General features: G+C 40.3%; 1 protein-coding gene across 2 annotated transcripts in view; it reads right to left on the bottom strand.

Annotated features, from left to right (window-relative positions):
- csmd3b (CUB and Sushi multiple domains 3b) overlaps positions 1-20,972 on the bottom strand; it is a 353,421-nt gene that overhangs the window by 104,941 nt on the left and 227,508 nt on the right. For both annotated transcript variants that reach the window (XM_018731974.2, XM_029248376.1), the window contains exons 19-24: positions 18,956-19,072; positions 17,483-17,698; positions 15,719-15,907; positions 5,162-5,331; positions 4,711-4,867; positions 2,529-2,720 (exon numbers count right to left, since the gene is read on the bottom strand). In XM_018731974.2, the coding sequence (XP_018587490.1) occupies positions 2,529-2,720; positions 4,711-4,867; positions 5,162-5,331; positions 15,719-15,907; positions 17,483-17,698; positions 18,956-19,072 (1,041 nt within the window). The remainder of the gene's footprint in view (positions 1-2,528; positions 2,721-4,710; positions 4,868-5,161; positions 5,332-15,718; positions 15,908-17,482; positions 17,699-18,955; positions 19,073-20,972) is intronic.

Raw genomic sequence — 20,972 nt, forward strand, 5'->3', positions numbered from 1 at the left:
CCTCCGTGTCAGTTTATTAGCCAACTCTAAATGGCTGTCCGCAAAATGTATGGGCTGGACCTGCACCGGGATGCTGCTTCATTAATTAATGATGCCGGGCCCGACGTTCACATTCATTGTGCTCATTTGCATAAGCTATCTACATGACAAACAATGCACAGTTCAGTGAAGCCTGAATAACAAAGTTCAGATTGTGTTTGATTAATCTCAACATTAGGATATTCTGATTCTGCCAAGCTCCACCCCCTGCAGTCCCTTAAACCAACACGAATCTGTGCCCATTCTTCATTACTCCAAATACCCAGCCATGACTTATTTGCTGAATGAAATCTCTTTTGCATTAAAACACATTTACATTTCTTTATTTAGCAGATGCTTTTCTCCAGAGCGACTTCCAATGAGCTCTATGTAGTGTTTTCAGTCCACACACCTTATTCACCAAGGTGACTTAAACTTCTAGATACACTACTTACACTGGGTCACTCATCCACACATCAGTGGATGACACACACACTCTCTCTGTCACTCACACACTGTAGGGGAACCTGAACAGCATGTCTTTGGAAGGAAACCCATGCAGACATGGGGAAAACATGCAAACTTCACACAGACTGAGCAGGGATCGAACCCATATTCTCTCACACCAGCCAGGTGCTGTGAGACAGCAGTGCTACTCGCTGTGCCACCGTGGTGCCCCAGATAATGCAGATACAATTCTCTTTGAAATTCACCATATACACAATATAAAACAATATAATTAGGTAACAAATCTACAAGTTGAAAAATATGGATCTATATCGGCAATGTCTTTATGCCTGCCTCTTGTTTTCAGCGAGGAAACTTCACTCCCAAGAAACCCTGAAAATATATGACTTTGCACAAATTGCTGATTTTGCATAAATTCTTTAGTAAGTCTTATAATGTGATATTATTGATGAAGACACTTCCTTCTGTCCTTGAAAGGAATTCGTGGTGTCAGTTCCACACTTCTACTGCCAGACTCAAATAAAAGGCAAAGTTAAATATTTTATTTGTAATAAAAAACAAGGACTAGAAAGCTTCAAGGTAAGCTTCTACCTCAACAATTTTTCCCAGAGGTCATATCAAATGACCTACACATATCTTAAATATATAAGGGTATCAAAGCTTTCTTTAGATTATGAGGTTCTATTATTAATGCTAGAAATATACTTCGGAAAACATTATATATGCTATGAGGTAAGATGTGTCCAATACAACAGTTCTTAAACTGTATCTTAAAATCTAATGAGAGAAAAAATAATGCAGACTGCTCTTAGCTTAAGTGATAAGTGTAACTGCCGATGTTACTCTGCCACTTCAATAGCCTTTCAGATACAGACATCAGTTAAGGAATAACTAAATCTTCAATTGAAATGGAACTTAAGAGTACTGTCAAAAAGAAACTCAAAAACCATACCATGAGTTTTACACCAATACAGTGAGGAAGATATACACACACACATTTTCAGAACCGCTTGTCCCATACAGGGTCGCGGGGAACCAGAGCCTACCCGGTAACACAGGGCGTAAGGCCGGAGGGGGAGGGGACACATCCAGGACGGGATGCCAGTCCGTCACAAGGCACCCCAAGCGGGACTTGAACCCCAGACCCACCGGAGAACAGGGCTGCGGTCCAACCCACTGCGCCACTGCGCCACCGCGCCACCGCACCCCCACAGTGAGGAAGATACTTAATTTTTAAATCATTTTAATGTTAAATTGTTCTTTTGAAATTAAATATAGCTGTACTTATATCCAAACAGCAAAACAAACAAACAAACAATGGCTTACCTTTTTATACTTAAAGAGGAAAATGCTTTGGATAGTACATATTAAAAGTATATGGCAATATTAAAGAAACAAACAGCAATCTTACTGGGATTAAACAGAACAACAATAATCAACATTAATTAAAAACAGAGGAAAATGGCTTCTTCTACATTGGCTATTGTGACCTTTCTTTTTATAAAGAATTTTGCCTGATGTCCAATTAAGCCCTGCCTCAAGAGGAGAAAATGTAGCGTTCTTATATTTTGTGCCTGACATAAAACTACCTTTTTTTTTTTTTTTTTTTGAGAAAATTAATCTTAGGCAGCGAAGCAAACATTTCTTCAACATAAAAACACAGAGGAATGCATAAATAATCTTGACAACTGCTCCTAATCTTTAGCTCAAACTCGGAATTTGAATCTCTCTCCAACCTCGAGGTCAAAAAAGAAATCAATATCCCTTCTGAATATTGATTAGGAGTTAAGTGTGAAATCCTGAGAGCTCTCATTCCTGAAACATAAAACTCAGGAGTTCCCATACTGAGAGCTCCCCAGCTATAAATTATTCAAAAGGAAAACAATGCTGCCATTTGTATTCAGTTAAACAACATATAGCTGCATATTCTAACAAATTTCAGGTGAGATTCTTTTGATTAGTAGCATGCAGAGCTGTGGTGTGCAGCGAATCAGTGGTTCTTTGCCCCAACGTGAACTGCGGGACGGCTGCGTTGGAGTTACCTATGCAGGAAGGAAGGGGATTGTCCCATGCCCTCCTCTCCCCAGTCATGCACTTCAGCACGCTGCTTCCGTGTAGGGTGTATCCAGGGTTGCACCGGTAGGTGATGGTGCTGCCAGCAAAGTGGCCCTGGTCACTGACCTTGAAGCCAAACTGGGGCACGCCGGGGTCCTCACAGTGCGACAGCTCAAAGCCTACCAGGGTGGGAGCACACATATTCCTCAACATCGCTTCCACAATACCGCAGTGAAACCTGTCAGGAACTAGTGAATGCAATGGACACATTTCTGCCGTGACTCCCCCCCCCCCAGGTAGTCCTTCCCAAAGACCATTTCTTGCTGACTCCCTCACAATATGATCATTAGAGCAATGACATTTGAATCCGTGGGCTCAGATTTCCTTGTGTTCTGATCTCTTCCGATGCCCTTAAAGCAGGAGGTGTGCGGTTAGAGGAGACGCCGCCAGAAAATCTGACTTTTAAAATCCTGCTGAGTTCCTGGCCAATGGTGCCCTTCTACTGAACAGACAAAACAATTAAGATTAAGTGCTGAGTTAATTTAGAAATGTGCTTAGCAGAGCAATGTGGGTTGTCCAGCTGAGATGTGCGCTATTATCATCATCCAAAATCATAGTTCTCACCACGCAAGATCGTAACGACGCACCGTTGAGCGAAACACAGAAAAAGATATAATTCTCTTCTTTCGATTGCACATCATTATCTCAAACCGTGATTTGTCCTTGATTTAGCTTCTAATGTTTTGATATAGACTGCATGTCTATTTTTTACCCTATCATCCAAATGGAGAGTAACTATCATTCTAAGCAATGTGTTCATTATTGGAAAAAAATAAATAATAACAACTGGCACATAAAAATCTTTGCATACAACCCAGAATTGAGGGGTTTACTGGAAAATGACCTTTGACATTTGAAACGAGTCTCTCATCAAATTACTGTACCGCATAGCCCATGCTTTATGTTTTTCCCACTTCTCAAATAAAAAGTAAAAATTCTTGCATGTTAAAAACTACTGTGAATTTTTCTTGTTATCCAGCACGGTAATTCTGTTTATTTCCCTTGTACGTAGAGCTGGGCTTGAAACCAAAAAGCAGAAAGTTTAAATCTAAGGAGAACAGTTGTACCCATGAGGAAAGAACTCATCCTTAATTGCTTCAGTGAAAAACCTTGCCAGTGACTTAAAGTGACACATTTTAATCTAGTTTATGTAAATTTTTCTTTTTTTTTTATAAAAGAATTTACAAATTAAGGAAATAATATACCGTCATCATAAATTATAAATGAAAAAATCTTAATGCAATAAAACAACATAAGCTCAACCTATCTTAACACCACTTAATAAAAACATAAATTCTTTCTTTTCTTTTTACCACTGCAGCATTAAAGAAATATTAATTTCATTACTGCTGAACAAGAATACTTAGATCTGACTTTTAAATGGCTGGTGGGTGACTTTCCAGTGCTATGTCCGTGGCCCCATCCACAAGTGCCCTCTTAACCGTAACCCGGGAAGCAGACTGCATCACCTAGAAGCAGTCATCACCACCACCACCAGAAACAGACATATAAAACGGATTTCTTTTAAAATGGAATTTTCATCTCCTTTTTCTCCTCTTCACCTTGCAGCTAAACTGCACTGACATTGTGGACTGGGCCGTCCTCATCTCCACCTTGCTTTCACTCACCTCTATTATGCAATCAAACAGTTAATCCTTCGAGCAAAATGTAATCTAGGATAGACTGGGATTTACCAGTTTCCAAATGATACATCCCCTGGATGGGTTTAATGGCATGCCCCGCCAGAGCTTTGAACGCGGACAGCGGAAATTGTGGGAAGATCCCATTGTTGCTCAATGTCCATAACAGACACTTTTGTTTAGAGTGAATCAAGGTCAAGAGGCTGACCTAAACCTCCAGCTTCTGCTATCAGTTCTCCATGCACAATTTCCCTGAATGAGATATCTTCCCACTGGAGACATTATAAACCCATTTCCTTTGTGTCCTTAACTTTATTCAATGTATAGCTAATGTAGCGACAATAGACCCCTAAGTCTTTATAGTGAAGGCAATTAATCATAGCAGAGGATATATAAAGGAGTGTCTTGGACTGTTTTCACTGAGTGATGAAGATTTGCTCTCATCTCAGGATGTGCATCTGTGACTTACTTGAGTAGACCAGTTTGAAGCCCTCGCCTGTGGCCTCGCCGTCTGTGTAGAACTCCAGCCAGAGGTGATTGGATGTGCTGATGAGGGTTGTGCCCAGCATGGCGGACCCTGTGAAGGCCCCCAGAACATGCGCCGTGTTGTCCTTCCCGTCATAGATCTATGGCACATGGACACAGCCCTTTAGTGTGAGAACTGAATCCTGACCAAACCAGTCACATCCATCTAACAGCTACTTGGGTGCACAAAAAAATAAAAACTGACCAAAATAAAATGAAATAAACCTGCATTGTAAATAATCTGGACCTGGGAGGACATTCGCCCTGTTCTTGTCCTGATCTTCTGTGCTGCTTGTGCAGTTTGAACTTATCAGTGGCCAGCAGCAGTGGGGTCATGCCTGAAAACGGCCTGATGGCTCAGCTGGCTCTGCCTTGATGGCAGGTGGACAGCCTACCTTGAGCATGTCTCCCTGTGCCAGGTGGAATGTCCTAGCTGAGATGTTGATGCCTTTTCCGGCCTGCACCTGGATGCTGTAGATACACTCATGGTTGTTGTCGTAGTTCATGGGGTAGTTGGGGGAGAGCAGAATGCCTTCATTGTTGACAACCGAGGATCCGCACTCCGCTGAAACATAATGACACAAACACAAGCCTTCAGAGCAAATAAATCAATATAATACAAAACAATATTTTAACATTAAACTTTAAAAGGGATCTCTTTCTGGGTAGTCTTAAACACAATACATAAAGTTCCAGAAAGGAACCAAACTGCAGGAATCTGTGACAACAGCAAAATCGAAAGAAAGTGCAGCACATGGACAGTTCCTTGCAGTGAAATCAGTGATTCACAGAAAGTCTACGTGTGTGTAATTAATGTAACCAAAGGTCTTTATTACTACGGGCACAACGGTGAGGTTGAGCAGGATTAGTACAGCTTAAATAATAAAACGATCCTTTCAGCTTACATTATTCACTGTTTACTTAAAATGGTGCCCTGGTGGGCCATTGGAACCTAGCATGCAACAATAAGGGCAGAATGTAGAGTTAATGGAACAGCAGACAGTATAAAAAATAAATAAAATAAAACATAAAATAAGATGTATTGAAAACACTGCACGCTCTGCAAAGGAACAGCACCATATAAACCCGCCCAGAAGGTCTGATTTATTCAGCACTCTGGTGGCGTCTCTCGATCCAGTACGAGATGTTATGACGATATTACGAGTGTCATATTTTGAATAAATCACAGCAGTTGCTGCCTCCATTTAGCAGAATTACCTTTGCGTTTTCTTTCGTGAACCGTGTCGGCATGATCTGACTGCATGTTCAGACAGGTCCATCTTCGCCCCCACTCTACATCACCCTCATTTGTTCAAAGAAAAAGCCTTGTGAAGAGAACAGATTCTGACCCTTAGGGTCTGAAATCTCTGAAAAATCACCCTGCACAATTCAAAGGCCTCCACGCGAAACGGTCTCCAAAGAACAACCAGAACTTAGGCTTCATCCTTCTATTGTCTTTTTTCAAAGAGACACACATTTGCCAGAATCGGGCAAACAGGAAGTAGGTAATATTCAGACGGCTCAGGGAGATGCTGAGATTGCTCGGAGCACTCTTGTCTGAAACAATTTCCGTCTGTCTCATGAGTGCCTGCAGAGGCCGTCCCTGGCTGAGGCTTCTTCACACAATGAGACATGCGTCGACAGGCACTTTAAAAGGAGGTCGGTTCTTCTAGAGGACCGAGAGCCACATCAGACGAGGTGCAAACAGGAGATCTTAAAAATTCCTTCTGGAATTGGACGCTCGGGGAGAGCAGGCATCAAACATGGCTGTTTGAGTATGGGTTTAAAGGAAAGATTCAGGGAGCGATGTGCCCGCGACAAAAAGTGTTCCTTAACTATAAAAAGCACTCTACGAGACCTGGAGTGGTGCCCTCCCTAGTTCTGGAAGAGCCAAATGATAACAGCAAAAAAGTAACCTCTAGCTGGTAGTGTACATCAGTGTTGCTGTAGGACTATGTCTGATGCATATTATGCTCATTACTTCAGGTGACATTACCATGCTCAAATGCCAACACACTTAAGGCTCTCTTTCCCACCGCTGCATTGTCATAACGAGGGTACACTTGTTAGTCATCAGCTACAACCCTGACGGAGGGAACAGTTGTAGAGACTTCCATTGAGAAACCAGGTATTCTGTGACAATGCTCCTTCTATGTCCACTAAACACCACCTTCAACTGCAGTGCACCCACCATTGGTTGTTATGGTAACAAAAACTAGCACTTGTACTGGGACTCAATGACTGTTGTAAGCAAAATAATTGGAAAAAAGGAGCAGTATTGTCTCGTACCAAGGCAACGAAAAATCTGTATTGGTTTTTTTGATGATCGTACTGAAATGGTTCCTTCAAAGTTGCTTTTAATAGGTTTTTTCAACAGTGGGGAAACTTGGCATTTGATGCCTTGAAAGACAAATCTGATAGGGGACAATATGGGCTGGTGTGGACAATGAGTGGAACCTCGTTTTTCTGTTTAATCTAAAATCATCATTTAAGAAGCACAAAGAAGCACCAGCCTACCCACTGACATTTGCAGTCATGGTTCAGATAGCGCAGGTGCAAGGTTTTCTGGGTGAAGACCAGGATGGGGAGGGCATACATTTCTGGTCATCATGGGAACCTTCAACTATGGGCTGCCATGGTGATTCCCCCCCCCCCCCCCCCCCCCAGGTCTTATTCACAGTTAGCAAGTAATACTGTCCCCCAAATAACTGCAATTCACACCTTCACTCTGGAGAAATTCTTCCTCACTATGGCTTTTTGGTGGTGGTGGTTTATGAGGCACAAACAGGTTTCTACCACCATGAGGATGAGGAACGAACAGAGGGTGAAGAAGATAATGTGGAATTAGAGAGCGGCCAGTCTTAGAATTTACTGACTGTTCCAGTTCCACATATGTTAACAGGACTGATGTCTGCAGGAGAGGGGATTAATGTTTCGTTTCCTGCTTTATGATCACTAGTTTATCCTGAAAATAGATGCCAACATAATCACCATGTGAAAGTCCATCCACTTGATAACTTTGTCTCCAGTTAGTGATGATAACGATATCTATTCTCTTCTTACCTGATTACTCATTTAACTAGTATTTTCTTGAAGACTTTCTTAGAGTGGACTAACAAATTACAGAGTATATTACAGCACCTAGAATTGTTCACATAAATACAGACGGTGGATACAGAGTGTCACTGGTTCACTTGAAAAACATCTTTGGACTGTGAAAGGAAACCAGAACATCTTAAGGAAACACATAGCGGGGACATGGAACCTCCACATTGAGCAAACCACATTCAAACCCACAGCCAAATCCACAGGCTAACAACTAGGAGGCACCAGGGCTACCTGGTGTGCCACCACATCACCTTGATATAGTGTAGACAGCAGCTGTGATATAACAGTTTCAAGCCCATGCTTAAACATATAATAGTGGCATCAGAGGATTCTAAACTGTAAAGTGGATCTACAGAGTCATGGAAATTGTGTACCCAAGAGCATATTTGTTTTACCAAGTCAGTCCACTTGTACTCAGTTTATTTGCATAAATATAAAAATTCATTCATAAATACAAACACATTATATATGCTGGTTTTATATTTATGTACGGATTTCTAATGAATATGTAGATACACAAATGGAAACACATTCTCCCCTGCTGTTAAGAATCACATTTTACCTAAAATAAAAGGCACTGCAATGTACTGCAGCTAGGAAGGAAAAAAAAAGGGAAAAAATTAATGTGTTAAAATAACTTGCATCTACATTTCCAGCTTTTTGGTAAACATCAGAGTTCTTGGACCTGCAGACTGCAGTGCTGTTGTGGGACACACTACACCAGCATGAGTGGATTTATTCTGTCGACAACTGTTTCCACACGTCCTGCCATGGGAGGGCAAATCACTTTTGCTAAATACTTGTCGAAAACCAAAACAGGAAGCGAAATGGTGTGATTTATAGGCTTGTGCGAGGAAAAGCAGGGTCCTTGTGAGAATGTAAAAGAGGATGTGTGAGGAAAACAAATCCGATCCAAATGCAGCAGCCACAGCAGCACAGCAAAAACGCTTCCAAAATTGCTTTATGATGGAAAATGACCCCGTGATCCTCCTGAAACAAAACCGAGGGGAAACTAAATCTGATGAATCTGCAATGCAGTAGGTTTAGGTCAAAAGCTAAAATTATCCAGACAGATAATCAAGCGGCTGAATTCTGGAGTACAATTCAAATTCTGCACACATAACTGCCTTTTCACACTTCACCAAGGGGGAGGCTCTCTCCGTGTGCCAGCATGGATCTGAGAACAAGTGAATATTTTCATTTTCTTACAGCTACCAATGAAATAAATCACTCGTGAATCTTTGGGGCTTGTAAAAAAAAAGTTTCAGAGGTGCTTATTCAGAAACAAATGTGATGCTTTAAGCAAAAAATGGCGTTCTTTTGATAGACCTCTTGAATAAATCTTTTTGCACATAGAAAAGCTGTTGCAACTGAATAATAGAAAGATTTTTAGAATATCACCAAAAATAAAGATAATACTTAGATATTTCAAATGGTCAACTGCCCAATGTAGTACTGTAGACCCCACTGTTAAATGCTGAGAGTCATAACTGATGCAATGACAGGAGACGACTGGACGTCTGACCGCTCTATAAACTCAAAAGCATATGTCTCAAAGGCACAGGTGGTCTTAAACTATCAATAAATAAGTAAACACATCCATAATCATCTGTGACAGACAGCCCTACGGAGTGGAACACCTCCACTCCACTGGCCACATCACATGCCATTAGCTCGGCTTTAACAAGATTGCCTTCAGAAGGCTGACTTTCCGGAAGGCTCCGTTAAGTTCACTCAAGTTGAGGTGGGGCAATGAGAGAGATTTAGCAACATAAAAAGCGACCCTATAGAAATCCTTACTGCTTGACTCTGTCATGTTCATCTTTGCTGGGCATTAAAGTGGTATTAAGCAGGAGTAACATTTATGTCTGATGTTAATGAATGAGAATCCTTTGTTATCCATTTGCACCAATTAAAAGAAAACTATGAGACTTGACATGAGCAAGGGCCTTAAAACAAAAGTAAGTAGTAAAACTAATAAGCAGCATTAGATACTATCTATCCATAGCTGTAAATCCTTTCTTGATTTCATCAGCACTGATGGAAAAATTAATCAGAGCAATACTGACATTTACAATAAAGCAAATGGGAGAGGAATACACACCCTAGTGCAATGTAATCTAGCATCAATGATTAGTGACGTGCCCAAGTCCTCTCTGGGTCCTTTGCTGAAAAATGGTAAAAAGAGTTACAGGAAACTACGAGGACTAGTAGGAGTTTAATGTTTTGGGGGATTAATGTTTTTGGGCAACTCCAGGTTCTTTGGAGTTTCAATAATGAGGCACATGTAAGTTTTTAAAGTATTTTATTACAGTTCTGTAGAGTTGGTTACCCCATTGCATCTGGCAGTCTCTCTACTGTACCCTATACGTATACCTCCCCTCTCTCTTATATCCTACTCCCATAAAACAGACCATCCACCGATAAACCTGGTATTCCAGAAATTTCCACAGCTGACAAAGAAAAAGGAAGGGACCAAAGATGAAGGAATGCATACAAGTAAAAACATAAATGAATAACTTACAATAAATAATAGAGTAAGGAAGGCATAATAAAAAAGTAAAGCATAAAAATGAGTATATAATAATAGTGAATATGTTAGTACACTCTCATAGGGTGTATCCTGGAAGCCCAAAGTAGGATTCTTTTCACTGCAAGAATGGATGCCTAGAGCATTTATTCAATTCTGATCTGAAGAATCGATTGGAAAACCACTGAATTTGTACATGCCATCTGACTGTAAATTCATACTTGACATTTGGCTCCAAGAGATCAGCAGTCTTGTAAAAATACATAAAGTGCATTGTGAAAATCTCAAATTTATTGTTGGTTTATGTTGATAAGGAAAACTTCATTGTCGCATGCATGCTGGACGTTCAAAATTAAAAAGGAAAGATGGGTGAACTCATTTCAAAAGATCAGGAGATACAGGTATGGCTTTTAAAACATGAAGCACAAAGGCCAACGCAACGACGCATGACGCTTTCCTTAAGAGCGCCTGTTTGCTGCCTTATCTTCATCCGATGTAGGCCGCGCGCAACTCGCTTTGTGTGTGCCACCGTAGATAGTGCACATCAGCGCTGAGGTAATTAACTGAGCTCTGAGACGCTGGGCTCTGAGAACGGTGGCACTCGCTGTGTTGGAGCCTGTGCCGGGTGATAAAGTGGTACCATTACCGTGAGCTACACGTAGGGATCCTTTAAATCATGGCACTCACTGGTGGCCATTCAGCAGTTTGCCTGCCGCCATTTTACATTCATTCGTCAGGGAAACTGCATACCTCCTTCCAGCAAAAATTGACATTCTTAACCATACCTCATAGTAATACCCCATTTCATCCTTAAAAGAAAAAAGTATGTAGTAAGACACATTCACGTGACTCAGAAAATGCATTATGCTTCTCTACATTTGGCTCAAAAGTGAAAGGACACTTAATGACAAGGCTGCCGTCCAGTACTGTGGAAAAAAGAGAATACATGTATTAAATTAGTGTTTTAATATATATGCTAATGATATATTTTAATTATTCTTGGGCGATTTGGAGATGTTTCAGGCCAAAATAATGAATGAAAAACATAAAACTCCAATACAGATAAAACGTTTGCAGTTTTAAGTCCACAGAGACCAATAGTTTCTCTAGACTTTATAGGTGCAATTAAGGACTTGATTACTTTAGGCTCTGCAAGGGACATGACTGAGTGGTCTGCATTAATAATGAAATCAAACAGTTATCATTCAAAAGCCTTTTACAAAAAATAGTGTTTAAGAGGCAGTAGCTGAGACTGACTGACTCCAAACAGCAGTTCACACTGTGCTCTAGTCCCCTTCAGCTCATATTTCTCATCGGAAAATGAGCTACGCGTTCGAGAAAGTACCTCTGCGGCAATCACACACTTAACAAAACTTTACAACTGAAACCAAATTCTCCTGCATGTCAACAGTCTTCAGTGTCACAAGCTACATTTCATTACTGCGGTAAATGTTTAGTTTTGTGATTAAATTGCGTTTCCATAGCTCAAGTTCATTGCTAAAGAGCCTCATCTAATCAAATAGCTTCAAATACAGAAATACCTAGCCAATGGTCATATATCACATTCACCGATTTATCAACGCAATGGTAAATCAGTAAAAAGGGGGGAAATAAATTAAAAATAAATAAATAAAAACGGGGGCGCAGTGGGTTGGACCGGGTCCTGCTCTCCAGTGGGTCTGGGGTTCGAGTCCCGCTTGGGGTGCCTTGCGACGGACTGGCGTCCCGTCCTGGGTGTGTCCCCTCCCCCTCCGGCCTTACGCCCTGTGTTGCCGGGTAGGCTCCGGCTCCCCGCGACCCCGTATGGGACGAGCGGTTCAGAAAATGTGTGTGTGTGTAAATAAAAACATTACTGTTTTTCCACTTGAAGTGACAGCATATATTTATTTACTGGAGTACATTACACATTTTGAACTGCTAAGAGGTTCAACATCCTTATGGCCAAATTAATTTCAAATGAGAAATACAATTCTTCAAGGATTTTAAAGGACAAATTATGCCATAAGAGTCTTGCACGATGAAAATTCTAATGACAGACTCTCTCCTGTGCAATCTTTCTACCATATTCTCATCTGTTCATACTCATCCTCACCAAACCTACAGTAGCCAAAGTCTGGGCAAAGGAGGGACGTGGTGATCAATTACTTTACGTTCTCCACATTAACATAGGTCAACACATTTTAAACAAATGAGATTTCATTACACAGTAGAAAAGGAACATGTGTATGCCAGTCAATGCAGGATGATGCTCCTCGACTTACAATGGCTCGACTTTACAGTGGTCAGCTGGCGATAGACATTCAGTAGAAAGCATACTTTGAATTTTGAATGTTTATTTTTTCCCCGGGCAAGCAATATGCGGTGCAATACTCTCTCATGATGCTGGGCAGCGACAGCAAGCCTGTAATGGCCATCGCACATATGCTTGGCTATGATGTTCGGTAAATTAGGTGTATTAAATGCATTTTCGACTTAGGATGGGTTTCGCAGAACGGGAATACCCCTACTTCCAGTATTTGTTTATAACTCCATTGAGTATCACTGCCAATAATATTGCTAGTTCCTCCAATGGTGGACAAGTCACAACTGCATTTAAACAAGTTGTTCACATTCATTTGAACCACATTTCAATTAATAATTTAAACAGCATGCAAAATAATTTAAGTCACTTTATCTGTCAAACAGGACAATGTCATCACGAAACAGAATAAAAAGTACATTTTGTAGAAGAATTCCCATGTTGTCTAAGGTTTGACAGTTTTATTTAGTTATGCAGTATTACTGTGTATATTCCATTCATGTTTTGCTGTAAGGAGACCAAACATTTGCTGCTACATATTTAAACTGACTTTTAACACTCAACTTAATTAGAATGGCTCTATCAGCTTACTTTCTCTATGTTCAGCTTGTCACATTTTCTCAGAGGTGGCTGAAATGTGAGTCTTTCCTATATTCTAGCTAAATTATGTTTACTATTTTAATTGAAAAGCTGATAAAAACATACATGAGTTTATTCCTTTGTAGTTTCACTTCTTTCATGTAGAGAGACCATGTGACATTACTGGCTACTGGCAGGACCACCTGGGAGGATCAGAGATAGACCCTGCATGACCCTTCTCATAATTTTCCAGTAGAAATAATATTTACTGACATTTTAATTTAACATTTCAACCAGCACAAAGTGCTTCATTTGAAATAAATCTGCAATAAATGGGGCAGATTGCACTGACTAACTTTGGATCTTCCTTAATGAGGACGGGGGAAATACATATTTACCACGATCTTAACACAGCATTTTCAGTATATTAGAGTGTGTTAACATTATAAAAAAAAGTTACATCTATACAAAATCTGATGATATAGTTGCAAATATGTCTTATTTGAAAATCCAGCATCCATTCAATGTATAATTCTTTATTTCTCTCTGTTAAACCATTCTGGCTGTTCGCTGTAAAATTTGCTTGCACTGACTAATAAAGACTTTGAGAGGATGATACGAAGAACGTTATGCTGTTGAAATATACTGAAAAAATGTTCAACATATAGAATTTAAAAAAAAAAAAAAACATATGCAAGAGTATGTTATGCCTATTAGATTTTTAAGCAATATTTTTAAACATATTTTTAGGAATGAAGGGTGGCCTATGCAGTCAATGGGCTGCAACGAGATGATAAATGAAGGTGGGCTTGCGGTGTGGGTCTGATGTCAAAGAAAAATGATCTACATTATGGAGCAGACACAATTACATTACTAATACCCATTAGCCTAAATCAACTCAGATTGTTGATAGTAAAGTCCCTCTGGAGTGGGACCAAGAGTTCCTTTTCGGCTTAAAAGCTGCCATCAGTTCAGAGTTTATGATGGGTGAGCCCCTGTTCTAATTTAGTTCCTGTCGCTGCCCTTACACTAGGCTCCAGCTGTTTTATGGCTCCATTTCGCTACCATCCGTGTTCACCAACAAGCACATCTGTTCTCATTTTAAATAAATAAATAAACAACACCCAGCCAGGTTTATTTCTGAAATACAGAAATCGATGGTGGTGATCGATGAGAGGAAAGCTGGAGGCCGTCGTACTTGTCCGGCAGCGGTGATTTAAAAACTCTCTCCTTCGCAACTGGTTCAAATGGTGCTCTTTAAGCCTCTCCTTGACACAAACCATTGTGGTCGCCCAATTATGTTTGGTAAAGGTTAAGGCGAGCCACCTGGGTGTCCCTGGGCTTCTTTAAAACATTTTCCTTTCTGGCCCAGCCAAGTTGAGATACTTGCCCAGTGCTTATCCCTGCAGCCAGTTGCAACATTTAAATATTTACATCTACATTTATTAATTTAACAGACACTTTTGTCCAAAGCGGCAAAAGTACAATTTATGCATTACATTAAGAGAAGGAGACATAGCTAACCCAGTTTGTTACCTACCACTTGCTGCACCGAGGTTCATCGCATACAATCCACCCCGGATTAAAACAGAAATTTAAATGAACTACCAATGTAGGCAAACAGGTGAGACAAATGCTCATAAATTATTTCCTGTCACCAGTGACAAAAGTACTGTAAAGTTCCCCAAAATGAAAATTAGAGCTTAGTTTATGTCAAATGTCCTAGGAAATATGGATATATTTCAGTATAGAAAGTGTTATGCTTGATAGATGGCTATGTCTACATTCATTTCCCTCCTGCTGTCTGTGAAACTCACAGATGGTACCATGGCAAAACACGTGGACATGACAGAGCACATTGTAAATTACACTCTGCTTGTGGAGCCAGTGTCATACCAGGGAAACGTAGAAGCAAACACAAGGAGGAAGCGGCAGCTTTGATGGGAACATGCTGAAGAACATCGATATTGTAACCAGCAGAGAAGCAAAACAAGAAATAATGCATGGCAAACAAATCTCTCGATTGCTACATCCTACTTTTCCCCGTTCAGATGTGACAGGGTTTATAGCTACTCCCTGCAGCAACTTCTCTTCAGACTTCTGTGGCTATTTTTTATTCTCTCCATATTCGTCATTATATGAACCCATGCAACCCACCATATACTGAATATAATAACTGCTTAAATATATAATGAGACAATTCACTGGTGCAACACTAAGAGATCTGCAGAGGAAGAGTATTTTGTGTGGGAAGAGAGCTTGTGGGTAAGAGCTTATTAAGGCTTTTGTCAGGAAATAGAAATACATCGTCATCATAGTTGTTGTAGTTTCCATATGTGTCATATAACACAATAACACATGAAACTGCCCATGTGCTGCATCACACAGATACAGTGAATAAAATGTTCAAGCAAATGAAAGCAGGTGACCACGTACCCACACACCTTGGCAGAGGTGCGCTCCACATTCGGCGGCCACCCCCAAGGCATATGATCTCTGGCGCCCCCTCTAGACGGTAGCCCATATTGCAGGAGAAGGTTAGCGAATCCCCAATGCCGAAGTTGTAGCCATTGCGGCGGCCAAAACGTGGGATTCCTGGGTCCTCACACGGCTCTAGGTTGTACTCTGAGAAAGAGGGAGGGAAACAGGAATCAAAATTAACTGTTGTAGGTAATTACTGTACAATGCTGCATTTGTGTCGGTGTTACTTTCATATAATAAGGTAAAAAAAATCTGCCCCGCCCTTCATGTTGAGATAAATTTTGTTAAACATTGGAGGCCCATTCCCTGACATTTCTCCTTTTTGAAATAAATCTCATTTGCCACTCTTGGCAAAGCAGCTGCCTTTTTAAACATATACCCTTGAAATACTTGTTTTAATATCACTTCCTTCATTCTAAGGGTACAGAGGACTGCAAAGTATTTGAACATCTCAGAGTGTGCTTTCTGTTTGAAAGAGCATGGAAGACTGATCAAAAATTAAAATGCTGAAAAAGCAAATCTTTGAGTGGGGAAAAATATAATAAATAAAATCAGCTAGTTAGATTTTTTCTGATGATTCAGAGATGCATCTTGAGCCCCCTCTAATCAATATCAGGGCAAGACATATTCCTGTCAGCAATGTAACAAATGTCCATTATACCAAAGGACAAAGCTTATCAGTCTGGCTATACTCCTCACAAACACTGGAAAGAAAAAATGTCACATGACACAGTCTTATCAGATCCCTCCATGTGATGGAGATGCCAGCAAGACATCTGAAAGAAGAGAACAGTGATCTTATGGAGGATGTGAGGAGATGCAGCTGGATTTCGTGAATTTTGAGGTCACATAAGATAAATGAGGTGGCCGTCACTGAGCCACAGTACGTGATGCATTTGTTGTCAGCGACAGACGGGCAGCTGCAAGGCAAGATTCACAGACTTCCTTCACCGACGTCATGGCTAGGAAAGAGCTCAGCACATGAAGGCGAGGTGCGCATTTTAATACTCTGACTGAAAAGCCACGCTTTATTTGTACATATGTTTTTGCACTTCTTAGACAGCCCAAGTAGCATAAAATAACTACAGAGTTCAATCCACAGTATATTGTCCCTTGAGCCAGTATAAATATGCATATCCAAGTGAAGAAAAAAATTAAAAGAAAATTCAAAATGTGCATGAATACAACTGGGGATTCAATCTTCACTTTATTTCTAAAATACCTATATTATACCAGTATATTTTAATACCGAGAATAGAGGGAAACTTGTGCCTTACAGACAAAGACACATAATCCTTGACTGGCTTAAATAATACTGATGCACAAACCGACATGATTTGGTTGTTTTGCTCTAAATTGATTAACTGAACAATAAAACACTGGCCAATGTGCCATACAAGTTCAGGATTAAATGTTGCATGTGAATATGATGCTCTGCAGACACTCAAGTGCAGCTTGTGCTTTTATACATACATGATTCATGCTTTTCCTATCTGCAAGGACTTGCTGAAATTAAAAACATCTTGATTATGTATTATTTATCTGTGATCAATTGTTAATGAGATATCTTGCTTAAGATACTTGGATGTGCAGTGAAGTGCTGGGTAAAATATGACGTGTGTGAGTTAAGGCAGCAAAAAAATATTTTTCGGAACCTCCGTTTGACAAAGTCATCAACACAAAGGAAACAGGCTTTCAAGAAAATGATTCTGTGCTTACCAGAAAATGTGATGTTAAATCCTTCGTAGGATATTGAGAAGTCTGAAATGAAGCGCAGCTGAGCCTTGAAGTTTCCATAGAGACCGGCGTTGATGGGCAAGGGAAGCTCTGAGCCCGTAAGGCGGGCCAGTGGCTGGGTGAAGCTGCCGTTTTCTGTGATCAGCAGGTAGTCGTGGTGATCTTCCAGATGAAAGGTGTGGAAGGTGAACTGGACGCCTGTCGAAAGAAGGGATCGGTGTAAGGGCCGTCACATGGCAATAATAAAACAATAACAAAATATGAGCTTTTTTGGACAAATCCATTCTGTTAAATTGACACTGAATTAAACCTAGGACGGAAATGGCAATAAGAATGCACAGCTAATCTCATCCTATAGATAAGACTCGCAAAAGCCTTTAAGATGGAACAGAAACTGTTTAAAAAAAAAAAAAAAAGCGAAAGAAAGAAAAGGCGCAGCTCCATTTCAATCCTGATCATTTATTCTGAGAAGCACAATGATTTTCTGTATTGAATACATTAGCAGCCACGGGAAATTAATATTCCTGGGGACTTTCATTATATTGAACTCGGAGCTTGAATAATGACATTTCACAGAGATGTGCGAGGGATGTGTGCTGGAATCTGTATTCTCGATGCCATGCACTGAGAGGAGGCCGTCGCTGCTGCTGACAGAGGGGCTCTGAGTCCATGCTGTGCTCATTTGTTAGCTAATAGTTTGGTTTGTTTGCTTTGACTTACAATGAGACTCTCAATTTATACATTCAGATACGCATGCACATGCATGCAAATTTACACTGCATACGTGCAAAAACAACACAACAAGCATTACTTAAAATTGTTCGTTTTACGCTATCATGATAAAATGCAATTAGAGAAATGTGCTGCAAAACGATGTTTCACAGCCGATGCGCTAGAGAAATAAGACGTCTCCCATTAGAAATCTAATGCTAATGCAGTTAGCAACCACCCTGTTTTCAGTTTGGTTGCTTTTACATCATGTAAATGCTGGCACAAGTTCACCAAGAGTGTGAGTGGTTGCTAATTCTCTGACTGTATCCAAGGCTTTTAGGTTTAGCACCAAGATTTAGATTTAAGTCTTAGGGAAGGTTCAGGGATATTGCTATAACAACTTCTCCAGCTAAACAAACTTGCGTTCCACATGGCTTTGCATATGTTGCAACTATCCAAATTAACTTACATAAAGCAGTTGAACTTCATGAAAAAACATTTTTGGAAAAATTAGGTCCTTCTTGAAGATATACTGTGATGTTTACTTATTAAAAACAGTACTGAATAATACAAAGTAATACCAAAAACACTCAAATAACACTATCCTCAAAAAACATGAGCATCACCCCGATGCCCTTGGGATGTGCACTCATAATCAGAGGAAATCGCCTTGCTGTAATCAGCAGTAATCACGGCCCTTTGTGAGATAACAGGATGGTTCAGAGGGGGAACGTGCATGTCTACCTTTGCCATGGCTGACTTCCACTGTCCAGGTGCAGTTCAGTGAGCTGGGATACATCTCCGGGTATCCAGGGGACAGGATGGTGCCACCGGGTCCCCTGATATCTCCCCCACACAGAGCTGAGGACCAGGGAGATGCACAATACAGCCTGTCATTATTTGATTACCTTCATTGTCTGAGGCTATAAGAATGACTACAACAACCATGAAGGAGCTGGTTTTTACCTTGCAATACCCTGCACTAACCTATCCCTGCACTGCAGTTAAACTAATAATAATAATAATAATAATAATAATAATAATAAAGCCACAATAACCAAATGAATTAATAATTTGTTAGTTAATTCAAAGAAAATAAAAACAAAAAATACAGTAATTTATGTAATTTAATAACTGATAGGAAACATAAAAATCTGGTCCTATAACTGCCACAAAAATACAACGGTGTCCGGAGGACTTTGTGGAATTTGTAGTGGGTGTCTTACTCTCATCAGATGAACAGAGATTTGCTGATGTAGCCAATTCAAGCTGAGCAGATCACCTGATGCACAGCAGACATTGACATAGATACCAATGTAAAAACATTTGCTAGTTGCACCCTGTCACTACTGCAAGGTTCTTGCAGCTGACAGTGGTCTGCTGGTTGTCAATGTTCAAAAGTAATCTGTTTTGTATTTATATCATTTTGAAGGTAGAACTGAGTCAAAAAAAAAAAAAAAAAAGAAAAAATATATGGACATATTTTCATCGCAAGAGTGATGACTCAGTCTGTTTTTTCTGCTTGCAGGGAAAAAAAGACTGCATAATCTCAGTTCCCAGTTTCATTATTTTATTGATTACGCACATTTTTCAGCAGCAATAAAATTGGTAGTTAGACTAGCTGACGATATACTTAGGTAAAAGATGATTATATGCTAGTGATGCCCTGAGCAAAGATAAGTATGACAAAAATACAGGTCTGGTATTAAGCATACATCTTTCTTGAAGGAGACTCCGGGAACCCTCTCCTAAAATGTTTCTGCTGCTTCAGGAAGTGAAATTGCACCCCAATGGACAGCAACATAAACACTGGTAAAGCGATCTTTTTCAAACTTTCTCGGCTTCTTCCACTCATCTGTGCAGCTGCGGCACTTAATCATTCATGAACTGGAGATATATTCACAGGTGCGCACCTGTGAGAAAATCTCAGTTATCGCTGGCAAGTAGGATTAGAAGACTGTTACTCCTTCGTATAGTCATAAATTCCCGTCATTTGACTTGAAGTGAAAGGGTGAAACATCAGCATCTAGTACACCTGGAATGTTTATACAGGTCATCTGCTGACATTTGTCCATTTGGAGAGCTAAGCCATTGCTTTTACTCCACAAGGGAATCACGGCCTCTTGTGCATCTCTAACGTGCATCCCATGGAGTCGCTGACGCTGAGATGACAGCCCACTGGCAGTAAAGGGTGCCGCAGGATGCCTAATCTCCTGTGGGGATCAGCTCCTATCAGTCGCAGCAGCGATCACAGTAAATTGCCTCTCTGAATTCCCTTTGCAGAGAGCCTAATGGCTTGCACTGGATTGCATTGTCTCAGTTTGGCTAACTCAAAAATCTATGAAATCAAAAAAGGAGAAGCAAATGACTTAAAAAGGTTCATCAGATGGAACATGGTCCTTCTCTCATTGGCTACAATTTACCTGAAATGTCACTGCCTGTGCTAAAACCCATTGCTTTGTAAATATCTTTGTGCACTTTATCTACACTATCAATCTGTCAGCAGGCACGCTGGTGCAGGGGGGCTTTCGTCAAGCCTAAAAATCTCAGAATAGTTGCCCTGTGTAACACATCTCTGTCAAGAGTGAAAACTGACGAAAAGACATTAACTGTACATATGGGGGCTTTATTGACCCATTAGAATTTCATCTCAGTTAATCATCAATGGGTTAATAAGACATATATAATGTTACTATAAACAATTATTTTTCAAAATGCTTTATACTAGAGTATGATTGACATTTTGATAAATTAGAATGCA

This window comes from Scleropages formosus, chromosome 23 (genome assembly GCF_900964775.1).
Source record: "Scleropages formosus chromosome 23, fSclFor1.1, whole genome shotgun sequence".
NCBI classification, from domain to species: domain Eukaryota; kingdom Metazoa; phylum Chordata; class Actinopteri; order Osteoglossiformes; family Osteoglossidae; genus Scleropages; species Scleropages formosus.